The sequence below is a fragment of the Oncorhynchus keta genome, chromosome 13 (assembly GCF_023373465.1).
Source record: "Oncorhynchus keta strain PuntledgeMale-10-30-2019 chromosome 13, Oket_V2, whole genome shotgun sequence".
Taxonomy (NCBI): Eukaryota; Metazoa; Chordata; class Actinopteri; order Salmoniformes; family Salmonidae; genus Oncorhynchus; species Oncorhynchus keta.
In genome coordinates, this window is record NC_068433.1 from 13,341,101 (window position 1) to 13,356,547 (window position 15,447).

Here is a 15,447-nt window from a genome sequence, read left to right on the forward strand (position 1 = left end):
AGTTACTTTTGTACCTGTTTCCTTCAGCATCTTTACAAGGTCCTTTGCTGTTGTTCTGGATTGATTTGCACTTTTTGCACCAAAGTACCTTCATCTCGTCTCCTTCCTGAGCGGTATGACGGCTGTGTGGTCCCATGGTGTTTATACTTGCCTATTATTGTTTGTACAAATGACTTCGGTCGTTTGGAAAATGCTCCCAAGGATGAACCAGACTTGTGGAGGTTTACAATTTTGTCTGAGGTCTTGGCTGATTTCTTTTTGATTTTCCCATTATGTCAAGCAAAGAGGCACTGAGTTTGAAGGTATGGCCTTGAAATACATCCACAGGTACACATCCAAATGATTCAAATGATGTAAATTAGCCTATCAGAAGCTTCTAAAGCCATGATATAATTTTCTGGAATTTTCCAAGCTCTTTAAAGGCACAGTCAATTTAGTGTATGTAAACGTCTGACCCACTGGAATTGGGATATTGTGAATTATAAGTGAAATAATCTGTCTGTAAACAAATGTTGGAAAAATTATTTGTGTCATGCATAATGTATATGTCCTAACCGACTTGCCAAACCTATAGTTTGTTAGCAAGAAATTTGTGGAGTGGTTGAAAAACGAGTTTTAATGACTCCAACCTAAGTGTATGTAAACTTCCGACTTCAACTGTATTTGAGTGAATGAGACTTGACGTCAGAAGAGTTACAGGGTGATGTCCCATCCTTTCAGGTTGTTGGCATGAGGTAGGACTAAATAGATTTACATTTACATTGTGGAGTAGTAGGTGAGTGTTCTTTTTATTTTGTGAGTGTAGCGTTAGATGGTAGGGTATTTGTTTATTTTTTCAAGGGAAGCATAGGAGAGTTGTTGTACTCCAATCTAGTATGTGGCGGTGGATGCCAACCGAAGTTAAACATCAAAGAAGAAGAACCTTACACAAAGATACCGTTACCATTTCACGATTACTATAAGATAGTTGACGCGTTTTAGCATACATCTAAACCACGCAATTTAAAAAACAACTTTGGCAAAGGGTAAAGTCTACAGAACATAGTGCACACATATAGTTTTGGCAACAGAAAACTGTATTGTGATCAAATGTTTCATCGATGAGAACATTTGCAGAATATCGGTTAAAATCCATATCGTCTCATATTCTCACTACCAAATTTAGAAGTGGTTGTGAGTGGAAAAGCCGAGCGGATGCTTGAGATTTATACATCCGGTGAAATATCTGTCTCATTGTTATGTCTTTGGTGCTAAGGTATGTTTGCGGACCGCCATAATTCGACAGAAGAAGAAGGTGAAAAATCATCACGACGCCATTTCAGAAGTCATTCATTGGCGGCTGAATTCATAGTTCAGGTGAGGACATTTCATTTATTTGTGAATTTTATTTAACAAGTTGTTAGTATTTGGAGTAAGGTATTCTGTACGATATTATCATGGCGTGTTTGTTTGACCAAAAGTAGGAACGAGTTAGGTACGCTAGCACCATACCGTGCAAACGTTTCTTCCTAAAACTACTGTAGTATCAGCGGTAACGTTAGCATACTAACTAACGCAAATGGCTACCAAACTAACTTAGCTGGCTAGGTTGTCAGCACCATTTGAATATCAGTTGGAGGTTTCAGACTATCGCCCAATGTAAGCCAGTTTTCAGTCACATGATTTAGCTAAATATATATATTTAAATTGTAGTTAAAACAGTTAGCTTGGAGCATAGCAAGCTAACCAACGTTAGCTGGCTAAAGTGCGGTAAATTCAACTTTAGATGCAACCTCTGAAGCTAGCTGCTAGATTAATATTTATATATAATCTTGATAGCTAGCCATGAATGATTAAATGGCAAGTCATCAATGTTAAACAACTGTTTGCTAGTTGGCCTGGTCAGCTAGCTGCGGAAGTAACGTTTGCTAACTAGCTAATGTTACGTCCGATAACTTGCTGACGTATTATTCTCTTGCCGTATTAAAGAACGCTTATAATATCATACTACATTTGAAAGTTGTCTGTCTTGCAAAGCTAAGTCTACACGTGGTTCTTTAATGAAATCTAAAAATATTTTATATATACTTGGTAAACAAACTGCTTGTCTCCCCTTCCAGGAATAACAACATTCTGATTTGAAGATGGTGAAAATCTTCATTGGCAATCTCGCCTCCGGCACCACGCAGGATGAGCTACGCACTCTCTTCTCCGAGTATGGAAAGATCTCTGAGTGTGATATTGTCAAGAACTTTGGCTTTGTGCACATGAAGGACAAAGCCGAAGCGGAGGAGGCCATCAAGAACCTCCACCACTATGAGCTCAACGGTGCTCAGATGAACGTGGAGATGAGCCACGGCAGACCAAAGTCTACCACCAAGCTGCATGTCAGTAACATCCCAGAGGGTTGCACCAATGAGGAGCTGAAGACCAAGTTTGAGGCTTACGGCCCTGTGGTTGAGGCTGACATAGTGAAGGACTACGCCTTTGTCCACATGGAGTCTGTGGATGATGCCATGGAGGCCATCAGTGGGCTGGACAACACAGCCTTCCAAGGTGAACCCGCAGGCAGAAGAGAGCAGATAGTCTGTGCTCTCCGTAGTTACAGAATACACTTCCTTTTTAGATGGCATAAAGATCGTAACGTGATGCTGAATAGCATTTTGGTTTAATTCTGAGGTCAATTAATAAGTAACGGCAATAAGGTTGAGTCTTTTCCGTGGTTCTTTTATTCGGTTTCAACGTAACAGTGCAGGTGAACCAATTGATGCTAATATATAAGTATTTGCAATAAGAAAATAACTTTAGTCGTTAAGAAGCAGTGGAGCGTGTCAGAAGTCTACCGTCTCATGCGTCTCTTCTCTCTCCTCAAAAGGCAAGCTGATGAGCGTACAACTGTCCACCAGTCGCCTGCGCACGGTCCCGGGAATGGGAGCTCAAACCGGCTGCTATGTCTGTGGGAAACAGGGTCACTGGTCGAAAGACTGCCCTAACGGCGGTCAGAATGGCGGTAGCTACAGTGACCGCGATGACCGACCCGGGGGTGGCCCAATGAGGGGCCGCGGCAGGGGCTTCCCACAGGGTTTCAGCAGGGGTGGCGGTGGATACCCTAGTGGCTACGGGATGCCCCCCAGGGCTGCGGCATCCGACTACATGGGCGGGCTAGGGTATAGTAGAGCGTCCAGTTACCTGGGGGGGCCTCCCCCTCTGAGCCGTAGGCCTAGCTATGGCTCTGCTCGGGAGTACAGCGCAGATGCCAGGGATCGGTACAGTGGCAGGCTTCCGAGCTCCTATCCTGAGAGGGCATCGGCCTACGAGCGAGACCACTACAGCAGCGTTGACTATTACGAGAAGTACAGAGCACGGCCATACGGCTCAAGCTATTTTGAAGAGCGCCGCCTCGGCTATATCCCACCTCCCCCTCCCCCCTCTTCCTCCCTCTCAAGGCTCTCCTCTAGTATCGACCCGTACGAGCGCCGCCCGCTACCACCCTCGACAGCCGCCTCGTACTACTTGCGAGACCGCAGCCCGATCAGACGAGTGGCCGTCGCCTCTGACAGCTATGGTTATGAGCGCTCGCGGCTGTCCCCGGTGTCGTCCTCCAGAAGCTCTTCGTATGCCGTCCCGCGGGCCAGGGACCCCTACACCGATCGGGCACGCTATGCTTACTGAGCCACACACTGCCAAGGTGAGCCAACCAACTAGGAATACTAACCCATTCCTGTGGGTGAGTGTGTTCTGGAATGGTGCGTTCCATTTATTGTAAAACAGGTACTTGATGTTACAGTGGGGACTGGGATACTGTAGACTCGTGTTCATCTTTATATTTCTTCAATGAAGAACAAGAACTAAGACTCCACCCACACACAGTGCTTTTTAAACCGGGAGACACCATCTCATTTCTCAAAGCGAATGCTCTGCTCTTTTTCTAGGTGTGTATGAAATGCCGGACTTTTCCTTTGCTACCATTCCTCCTCCCAGCTGCATGGTTCCATCGAGCTGTGCCGCAAACAAACCTTTCGCGACTCGGAATGTGGTGACGCGAGAGTGACGCGGACGGAAATTGGCGTGTGCATCTTCCTGGCACCGGTGCCGGCAGACGAATAATCCTCTCAACTAACCAATCAGTCCACACCACATTCTTCCTTTATTTTAGTTGTCAGTTACAGAGCCTGTTTGCTATAGAAAACCACCAGTGTGGAATTTCTACAGTTTGATGTTAATAGTAGCTTAATTATACCGGCTTTCAAATCGCTTTGTTAGTTTGTGTGGGTTATGTTTTTTGTGGGGGATTTTAAACATTTTTTTCTCCTCTCCCCCTTGTGATTTAATATCGTCAAAGCAAATTGGCCTCTGAATTTGCCACTTTTTTATTTGTCGGATTGAGGTGACCGTAGTTTAGAGAAATATTTATCCTTTTTGAGAAATATCTCGTTTTCATTTAATTGGTTTGTTCAACTATTAATTTAACTTCATTCCATGTATAGCTCAGTAGTCGTTTAAAAATGTTTTCCCTATTTACCCCCCCCGGGAAAGCAATGTAAGAGTAGGTGGGTATGAATATTCCCCAGAACAATCTGTGAAATTCATCCACTGGATTTTTAGAACGCTTTCATTTTGTTAAAGGAGGATTTTCTAAGTGTAGAAGAGAGCCTAAGCAGTAGGACAACAGGATATCTTGAGTTAATATCATTGAGATAGAGGACTCATCTTTGCATCTGTGCCATTATAGCATTTGTGGCTGCATGGGTAGCACCATTGAGACCTCCATTTTGAGGTAGTCAATTCTCTTCACAATTGGCTGTTCCCTCCTGATGACCTGGTTGGACACGACTCCCAGCGGGGTCACCAGGAGGGATCAACCAATGAAGTTGGAAGTCCCACCCAGTTGTCTATATTAAAATGGTGGATGCCCTCTGGTGCTGCCCATGCCAGTACAGCTTTTGGCCACTAGAGGCCTCGATCATTCTTTGGTTAATATCTGCTGTCACAACATTGTCATTATCCCAAGACAACATTCCAGCTTTAGAAATATTTTGGATGTATTTGCAGGGTTAAAAACAGTATGTGCGTTTCCTAACCAAAAATAAGCAATCGGTTGGTACCCATTCGAACAGTGCATGCTTAATACACTTCCAAGAGTAACTATTTTTGCATGATTAGGATGGCCCAGTCTGAAATTCAAATTTAAGAGGCTTGTTTCAACACTCTAAATATTGTTTCTAACAACCCAAGCTTTAATAATCCAAAATTGTCCTCTATTAATGTAATATTTATTTCTAGACATAAACATGTTGAATACAGTAAATAACATGAGCATAACTGGCATTGCTATCAAATCAAACTTTGTCACGTGCGCCGAATACAACAAGTGTAGACCTTACGGTGAAATGCTTACTTACATGACATTACCATTGAGATATAATGGGCTCTAGTCTGATCACTTTCTTGGGGTGCCTTAGTCTGCGTTGAGATGGGCAGCCCTATTCTGATATACAAAAAGAGCCGATGTGAAAAGATCTGTGATTGGTCAAAAGACACAGTTGTGGAAAAAATATCAGAATTGGGCGTCCTGTCTAAACAGAGCATCTGTCTGCTCAGTTCTTATGGGAATTGTTGTAGTTTGTATATTTCCTACAGTCAAAGCGTGTACGTTTTATGCATTTTATTTTTTAATAAACCAAAATGTATTTTGGTGAGAATCCTATTTGTATTTATCCTCTCTTGAGACATCCGGACTTTTTCCCACATCTATACTTGATAATGCATTGACAATACTTTTCAGATGATACTTATTAAAACCTGATGATGGGTACTAAATCAAGAAAATTAAAGTAATTGTCCATTCGGCCAATCAACAGGTCTGATTTTGAAACCCGATCTGGTTTTGCCTTGTGGGGGGCTGGATAGAGATGCCGTAGGTAGCAAACCGCCGGCAGAGAGGAGCCATTTCAGCCCATCGGAAACTAGTGGCATCAACCCAGTGAGTCCATCGTGAAAGGTACGAAGGAACTTAGAATATGTAATCTAGCTAGCTATCCATTTATTGTATGTTGCAACCAGCACAAATATTAAATACAACTATGTAAAATATGACCGTAATGCAACGCGTTTCGGATCTATTGTTAGCGTAGCATGCTCGTTGTGCACGCAGACACAGACGACACAACTTGCTAGCGTTGCCACAAAAGGCAATTACTAGCCTGTCTGCAGTAGTGTCGCTAGTTCTCATGCACGTTCCAAACGAGTACACGTGCAAAAATATGCTGGTCGCTGAAATTGTTAATGTTGGTTTGCGAGCTGAATGAATGGGCAATGTACAGTTTGTTTAGTTAAGCATAACCACTGTTGCAAAAACAGCATTGTGATTGGTTAATAACTGGTCCTCCTACTTATGACCCAGTCCATCCACTTACACCGCACAGTGCATTTTTATTTTATTAGGCATGTCTGTGAAGAACATTTGTATTTACATCGACGGCCCTACCTAAGAAAAAAACTAATTCGGGGCTGGGATAATATATATATTACGACAAAACACATGCCGACGACGATGCATACAGAGTCCTAAGACACTAGCGTTATTGATCAAACATTTGATATTTTAATAGGTTACTCAATATACTTTTGAGTTCATAAGACTCCCTGAGCCAATTTTTTTATATCAAATTATTTCCTATGTCTAATCCTCTTCCATTGTTCATATACTAAAGTGGGATCATCACCATGGTGAAAATCTTCATTGGGAACTTGTCTCCAGACACCATGGCAGAGGAGCTGCGCTCCCTCTTCTCCCAGTATGGAAAGGTCTCCGAGTGTGACATTGTCAAGAACTTTGGCTTTGTGCACATGAAGGATAAAGCTGAAGCGGAGGAGGCCATCAAGAACCTCCACCACTATGAGCTCAACGGGGAGCAGATGAACGTGGAGATGAGCCGCGGCAGACCCAAAGCCACCACCAAGCTGCACGTGGGCAATATCAACAGCAGCTGCACCAACCAAGAGATGCGGGCCAAGTTTGAGGAGTACGGCCCTGTGGTGGAGTGTGACATAGTGAAGGACTACGCCTTTGTCCACTTGGAGCGTATGGAGGATGCCATGGAGGCCATCAGTGGGCTGGACAACACAGCCTTCCAAGGTGAACTCACACAGGGCTTGGTTGGTCAGTTGCCGGTGTGGTGTAGGTATCCCCCTGGTAATTAGAATGAGTTCTATTCACTAACAAAACTGGTGGGTAACTCAAGGATAAATGTAAGTGGTGACAGAGTAAGGGACAGTCGAGCACTGTCTCAAAATGCATCCAACACGTTGTCCACATTTCCCCCAACTTCAGGCCAGCGTGTGGACTCTAGCTTTGCCTGCATTATTATACCTTTATTTCAACTAGGAACACAGACTGAGACCATGGTCTCTTTTACAGCTGGGCCCTACGTATACATGTTTACACATACAGTTTAGGTACAATGATTAAAAAAACTACACAAGACAAACAAAACGATCACAGATGATACAAAAATTACAAATACAGCAACAGATTTCATTTACACAGGTTATTCTACTAACAGCACAATAACTTGCATTACCCGAAACCGTTACACGCAATACAAAAATAAAAATGCTCCAATAAATATTTAAAATGAGTCTCACGTTTAAGTTTAGTCTGCAGGCTATTCCATAGGCAAGGAGCGTAACAGGAAAAGGCAGCCATACCCAACTCTGGAAATCGCATGGGACTCGAGTGTAATCCATGCTTGAGACATGGTTTTAGGAATTATAATTCAAATATTGATGAGTGGTGATAAATAAGAAGGTAACTTACTCATATGCCTAGAACGTGGAACAATTGTCGGAGTTCACTTTCAGAGGAGTTCCGAGATGAATGTCATGAGGGTGGTGGTCTAATTCATGCCTGGCTTTTATCTGATTCCTTAGAGCATGTGCATAGATTGAACACTTTGTTGTATCGTGGTAAACTCTTGCGTTTTTCTTTTTTAAGGCAAACTGATGAGCGTGAAGCTTTCGACTAGCCGCCTGCGTACTACGCCGGGAATGGGAGAGAGGACAGGTTGTTATCGGTGCGGGCAGGAAGGCCACTGGTCCAAAGAGTGCCCGCTCGACACTTCGGGCAACTACAGAGAGGGTGCCGAGCCAAGCTCTGACCCTAGGTTCGGCGGTGGCTGCGGTTATCACCGGGGCTTGAATGTCGGCGTTCCAGGTTACAGTGGCGGTGATCCAGTTTACAGTGGAAGCTATTCTCCCGCGCACGGCTTTGGCGGTGTGCCCGGGTATGGCAGGGGCGCAGGCTATGAAAGCACATTGAGTTACGGGCTTCCGCCGGGTTACGGAATGAGCGCCGCCGAACATAGCATGGCACGGGTGTATGCCAGTGAGGCAGCGTACGGAGGCAGCAGCTGGAGCCACGGCGTGGTCCCAGCCTACCCTGTGCGCCGGTCATCGTATGAGGACCGTGATCCGTATGGTGCCGTGGACTTCTACGAGAAGTATCGGGCTCGCCCGTATGGAGCCAGTTATTTCGAAGAGCGCCGGTCTGTTCCTTTGCCCAGCCCACCGTTCCCTTCCTCCTTGGCCATAATGAGGGAGCGCCTGCCTCCCTCTAGCCCCGACCTATACGAGCGCTGTCTTCTCCCTTCTCCACCAGCCCCCCTCTCCTCATCCTACTCCCGCGACCGGAGCCCATTCCGGCGAATACCTACCGAGGCGTACGAGCGCGCGCGCCTCTCCCCGGTGCCCTCCCTCCCCAGAAGATCGGCTTACGACATCCCGCGGGACCCCTACGCCGAGCGGGCGCGATATGCTTACTAACCTTTCTTCCTCCTGTCCAGGTGAGACCTGATTTAGCTTTCATAGGTTAGCGTGATTAAGTTCCCAGGGAACTAGTATTAATGTAAACACTGGGTGTTTTGATCGTTTATTTCCTAGGTAAAGTCCTAGGAAACATCAGGTTTTCTGTCTTGACGTAGATTGATAAGACTGATGCCCATCAAGCTTGTTGATCAAATAGAAGAGAATGCGTGCCGTAGAACTTAAATGCATCTTGTGGGTGACCATGTTACTATTTGGTATGCTCTTTTTTCAGGTATCGCGACGGTCAACCGAGCACGAGATTATCTTTGTTTCGACTCATGATGCATTTCGGGTTATGGCCCGCAATCGAGGGACTGTGAAAGTGCAGACATTTAGCTTCTCTGTTCGGTATCTGTGTCGTGTGTCAACTGATCGCTTAGTAACGTTTGCATTTCCCCACTAAAAGCAGAATGTACGTATAGAATTTTTTTTACAAAAAGAAGTTGATTTGAATGAGAGTCCTGCAGTTATACGAAAAGTAGCACCAGTTGAATCATCCGATGCAGTTGACTCCAGGTAGCAGTTGTATGCATTATTGTGATGAATGCAGTCATTTTCTAATTATGTTCTAATTCATTTTAAAACAATCGAAAATACATGTGTATTATTTACACATCCATTCACAATACCTATCTAATTCTACTATACACCTGAGGTAGGGGCCGCAATGGACAAATGACCAAATCCCGCTTTTTGGCTGAATTGTACCTGTATCAAAAAATCATTCACTTCAAATGTTACAGTATTATTCAAATTGTATGTGAATGAAATATTACACTTTGAATAGATTCTTAGTTTTGGAGCCTTTTTTTTACCCCCCTTTTTCTCCCCAATTTCTTGGTATCCAATTGTTAGTAACTACTATAATGTCTCATCGCAACAACTCCCATACGGGCTCAGGAGAGACGAAGGTCGAAAGTCATGCGTCCTCCGAAACAGAACCCAACCAAGCCGCACTGCTTAACACAGCGCCATCCAGTCCGGAAGTCAGCCGCACCAATGTGTCGGAGGAAACACCTGGCGACCTTGGTTAGCGTGCACTGCGCCTGGCCCGCTACAGGAGTCACTGGTGCGCGGTGAGACAAGGAAATCCCTACCGGCCAAACCCTCCCTAACCCGGACGATGCTGGCCCAATTGTGCGTCGCCACACGGGCCTCCCGGTCGCAGCCGGCTGTGACAGCCTGGGCGCGAACCCAGAGTCTCTGGTGGCACAGTAACTGAGGAGCTGCGCCACCCGGGAGGCCCCAGTTTTAGAACATTTCTAAACTGTTGTGTAGGCTTATACATCACCATGGGACGGCCGCATGAACCCATTCCATCTTGACAAAATCAGTTTTTTTTAGAAGTGGATTTGCCACCATTTGTCCTGAATGATGATATGATAAATATTTCTGTCCATCTGTTTCTCAATAAAGTCACTGTCTGAAAAGTTATTGGTCTTTTGATTCATGATTTCTTAACATGTTTTGTCCACCCCCCCATTCTTCTTTTGGACGGTAGTAGGTGAGCTTGGAAAAAGGTTGTTTTCCCCCTAGAATGAACACAACTGCTCACATTTTAGTTTGTTACTCATGCATGATATTGGTAATATTGTCCTGTACACTAGTTAGCACACCTTTTATAGGTGGTTAATTAAGCAATAAGGCACGAGAGAAGGTGTGGCATGACTTTTTCTGCTCCTTGGTTGGGGTCTGAGCAGATTATTTGTTGCAATTGCAAACGTAATAAAATGGTGGTCCAATAGTCCAGGATTATGAGGAAAAACATTAACATCCACAACATTTATTCCATGGGACAAAACTAGGTATGACTGACAGTGAGTAGGTCCAGAGACATGTTGGACAAAACCCACTGAGTCGATGATGGCTCCGAAAGCCTTTTGGAGTGGGTCTGTGGAATTTTCCATGTGAATATTAAAGTCACCAAAAATTTGAATTATTATCTGCTGTGACTAGGTCCAATAGGGATTCAGGGAACTCAATGAGGAATGCTGTATACGGCCCAGGAGGCCTGTAAAACAGTAGCTATAAAAAGTGCTTTTTTTTGTAAATTGAAATTTGCTATCGTAAATGTTAGCAACACCTCCGCCTTTGCGGGATGCACGGGGGATATGGTCACTAGTGTAACCAGGTGAGGCCTCATTTAACACAGTAAATTCATCAGGCTTAAGCCATGTTTCATTCAGGACAATCACTTCAAGATTATGATCAGTAATTTGTTCATTGACTATAACTGCCTTTGAAGTAAAGGATCTAACATTAAGTAGCCCTATTTTGAGATGTGCGGTATCACCATCTCTTTCAATAATGGCAGGAATGGAGGAGGTCTTTATCCTAGTGAGATGTCTAAGGCGACCACAGCCATGTTAGTTTTGCCCAACCTAGGTCGAGGCACAGACTCTGTCTCAATGGGGAAAGCTGAGCTGACCACTGATTGCTAGTGGCAGACTCCACTAAGCTGGCAGGCTGGCTAACAGCCTGCTGCCTGGCCTGCACCCTGTTTCATTGTGGAGCTAGAGGAGATAGAGCCCTGTCTATGTTGGTAGGTAAGATGAGAGCACCCCTCCAGGATGAAGTCCGTCACTCCTCAGCAGGCCAGGCTTGGTCCTGTTTGTGGGTGAGTCCCAGAAAGAGGGCCAGTTATCTACAAATTCTATCTTTTGGGTGTTGCAGAAAACAGTTTTCAACCAATTATTGAGTTGTGAGACTGTAGAGCTCATCACTCCCCCTAACTGGGAGGGGGCCAGAGACAATTACTCGATGCCAACATCTTTTGAGCTGATTTATATGCTGAAGCTATGTTGCGCTTGGTGACCTCTGACTGTTTCATCCTAACATCCTTGGTGCCGACGTGGATATCAATATCTCCATACTCTCTACACTCGCCAGTTTTATCTTTAGCCAGCACCATCTTCAGATTAGCCTTAACGTCCGTAGCAAAACGCACAGCAACACGTCTTATTGCTATTATAAACTGGGTACCTACATAATTAGAGCAGTAAAATAAATGTTTTGTCATATACGGTCTGATATACCACGGTTATCATCCAATCGGCATTCAGTGCTCGAACCACCCAGTTTATAATCCACAAATTGGTTTCTGAAAAGGTTCCTTCAGTGTTTGTGCCTCATGGGTAAATCGTGTTATTACATAACATTTGGTTAAGTATACACATGGGTTTGATGATTTGAAATGCTGGCTGTGTAAATAATTATAATACATATAAAATCAAGAAAAGAATACACACCAACTTGAACTTGATTTTGCAATATATTGATTTAGTATTTGCAGTACAGTGATCATTTTAATCCTACATTTTTTTGTTAATGTGAAGTTTTTTCCAAAGCCTTTTTTCATTTGAATGTATCAATCCAAAGTGACAAGTGAAGTGCATGAACCCTTGGAAAAAGGTTAGTCCAGTGGTTCCCAAACTGTGGGTTTAGTTTTTTTTTTTTTAAATTTCAGGATGGAATAACGTGTTCAGTGTGAACTTAAATGGATAAGATTAAATAGAAAGTAGGTAGAACAGATGATGGACCTATACATTGCCTTCGGGAAGTATTCAGACCCTGACTTTTTCCACATTTTGTTACATTACTGCCTTATTCTAAAATTGATTAAATAAAACAATTCCCTCAGCAATCGACACATTATGACAGCAATTCTTGCAAATGTATTAAAAACATACCTTATTGATATAAGTATTAAGACCCTTTGCTATGAGACTCAAAATTGAGCTCATGTGCTTCCTGTTTCCATTGATCATCCTTGAGATGTTTCTACAACTTTATTGGAGTCCACCTGTGGTAAATTCAATTGATTGGACATGATTTGAAAAGGCACAAACTCAGCAAAAAAATAAATGTCCTCACTGTCGACTGCGTTAATATTTGAATGAACATAAGATTCAACAACTGAGACATAAACTGAACAAGTTCCACAGACATGTGACTAACAGAAATCGAATAATGTGTCCCTGAATAAAGGGGGGTCAAAAATCAAAAGTAACCGTCAGTATCTGGTGTGGCCACCAGCTGCATTAAGAACTGCAGTGCATCTCATGAACTGCAGTGCATCTCATGTACTGCAGCAGATTTGCCAATTCTTGCTGTGAGATGTTACCACATTCTTCCACCAAGGCACCTGCAAGTTCCTGGAAATTTCTGGAGGGAATGGCCCTAGTCCTCATCCTCTGATCCAACAGGTTCCAGACGTGCTCAATGGGATTGAGATCCAGGCCCTTCCCTGGCCATGTCAGAACACTGACATTCCTGTCTTGCAGGAAGTCATGCACAGAACAAGCAGTATGGCTGGTGGCATTGTCATGCTGGAGGGTCATGTCAGGATGAGCCTGCAGGAAGGGTACCACATGAGGGAGGAGGATGTCTTCCCTGTAACGCAGAGCACTGAGATTGCCTGCGATGACAACAAGCTCAGTCCGACGATGATGTAACACACCACCACAGACCATGACGAACCCTCCACCTCCAAATCGGTCCAGAGTACAGGCCTCGGTGTAACACTTATTCCTTCGACGATAAACACGAATCCGACCATCACCCCTGGTGAGACAAAACCGCAACGTGTCAGTGAAGAGCACTTTTTGCCAGTCCTGTCTGGTCCTGCGATGGTGGGTTTGTTCCCATAGGTGACGTTGTTGCCGGTGATGTCTCGTGAGGACCTGCCTTACAACAGGCCTACAAGCCCTCAGTCAATCCGCTCTCAGCCTATTGCGGACATTCTGAGCACTGATGGATGGATTGTGTGTTCCTGGTGTAACTCAGGCAGTTGTTGATTGACATCCTGTACCTGTCATGCAGGTGTGATGTTCGGATGTACCGACCATGTGCAGTGTTGTTACGCCTGGTCTGCCACTGCGAGGACGATCAGCTGTCCATCCTGTCTCCCTGTAGCGCTGTCTTAGGCATCTCACAGTACGGACATTGAAATGTATTGCCCCGGCCACGTTTGCAGTCCGCATGCCTCCTTGCAGCATGCCTAAGACACGTTCACACAGATGAGCAGGGACCCTGGGCATCTTTCCTTTGGTGTTTTTCAGAGTCAGTAGAAAGGCCTCTTTATAGTGTCCATCGTTTTCATAACTGTGACCTTAATTGCCTACCGTCTGTAAGCTGTTAGTCTTAACGACCGTTCCACAGGTGCATGTTCATTAATTGTTTATGGTTCATTGAACAAGCATGGGAAACAGTGTTTAAACCCTTTACAATGAAGATATGTGAAGTTATTTGGAGTTTTATGAATTATCTTTGAAAGACAGTATTTACCTTGGGTCAAACGTTTCAGGTAGCCTATAAGTGAAGTAATCTGTCTGTAATCAATTGTTGGAAAAATTACTTGTGTCATGCACAAAGTAGATGTCCTAACCGACTTGACAAAACTAGTTTATTGACAAGAAATTTGTGGAGTGGTTGAAAAACAAGTTTTAATGACTCCAACCGAAGTGTATGTAAACTTCTGACTTCAATATATATATATATATATATATATATATATATATATATATATATATATATACTGAGCTCAAATAGGCAAAGAGAAACTTCAGTCCATCATTACTTTAAGACATGAAGGTCAGTCAATCAGGAACATTTCAATAACTTTTAATGTTTCTTCAAGTACAGTCGCAATAACTATCAAGCACTAACATGAAACTACCTCTCATGAGGACCGCCACAGGAATGTAAGACCCAGAGTTACCTCTGCTGCAGACGATATGTTCATTAGAGTTAACTGCACCTCATATTGCAGCCCAAATAAATGCTTCACAGAGTTCAAGTAACAGACACATCTCAAAATCAACTGTTCAGAGGAGACTGCGTGAATCAGGCCTTCATGGTGAAATTGCTGCAAAGAAACCACTGCTAAAGTACACCAATAAGAAGAAAAGACTTGCTTGGGCCAAGAAACACGAGGAATGGACATTTGACCTGTTGAAATCTGTCCTTTGATGAGTCCAAATGTTGCTGTGTCTTTGTTAGACGCAGAGTAGATGAACAGAGGATCTCTTTATGTATGGTTCCCACCGTGAATCATGGAGGAGGTGTGGGTTCTTTGCTGGTGACAGTGTCTGTGATTTATTTAGAATTCAAGGCATACTGAACCAGCATGGCTACCACAGCATTCAGCAGCGATATGCCATCCCATTTTGTTTGCCCATAGTGGGACTATCATTTGTTTTTCAACAGGACAATGACCCAAAACATACCTCCAGGGTGTGTAAAGGCTATTTGACCAAGAAGGAGTGTGATGAAGTGTGGCATCAGGTGACTTGGCCTCCACAATCACCCAACCTCAACCCAATTGAGATGGTTTGGGGTGAGTTGGACCTCAGAGTGAAGGAAAAGCAGCCAACACATTCTCAACATATGTGGGAACTCCTTCAAGACTGTTGGAACAGCTTTCCTCATGAAGCTGGTTGAGAGAATGCCAAGAGTGTGCAAAGCTGTCATCAAGGCAAAGGGTGGCTACTTTGAAGAATCTCAAATATAAAATATATTTGATTTAACACTTTTTTGGTGACCACATGATTCCATATGTGTTATTTCATAGCTTTGATTTCTTAACTATTATTCTACATTCTA

At 43.8% G+C, this 15,447-nt stretch overlaps 1 protein-coding gene across 7 annotated transcripts; it reads left to right on the top strand.

Annotated features, from left to right (window-relative positions):
- Positions 1-1,204: 1,204 nt before the first annotated feature.
- On the top strand, positions 1,205-10,278 carry LOC118391894 (RNA-binding protein 4.1-like). Of its 7 annotated transcripts, none has more exons than XM_052459394.1 (4): positions 1,205-1,356; positions 2,100-2,535; positions 7,976-8,822; positions 9,077-10,278. In XM_052459394.1, exons 2-3 carry the CDS (start codon positions 2,124-2,126, stop codon positions 8,800-8,802), a joined length of 1,239 nt encoding a protein of 412 aa, XP_052315354.1. In that variant the 5' UTR covers positions 1,205-1,356; positions 2,100-2,123; the 3' UTR covers positions 8,803-8,822; positions 9,077-10,278. The 7 variants fall into 7 exon arrangements, with proteins under 7 accessions (XP_052315354.1, XP_035639275.1, XP_052315353.1 ...); XM_035783382.2 differs by lacking the exons at positions 7,976-8,822; positions 9,077-10,278 and adding exons at positions 5,841-5,980; positions 6,693-6,841; XM_035783381.2 differs by lacking the exons at positions 7,976-8,822; positions 9,077-10,278 and adding exons at positions 2,855-3,667; positions 3,912-4,060 and having other exon boundaries at positions 1,206-1,356.
- Positions 10,279-15,447: the final 5,169 nt, after the last annotated feature.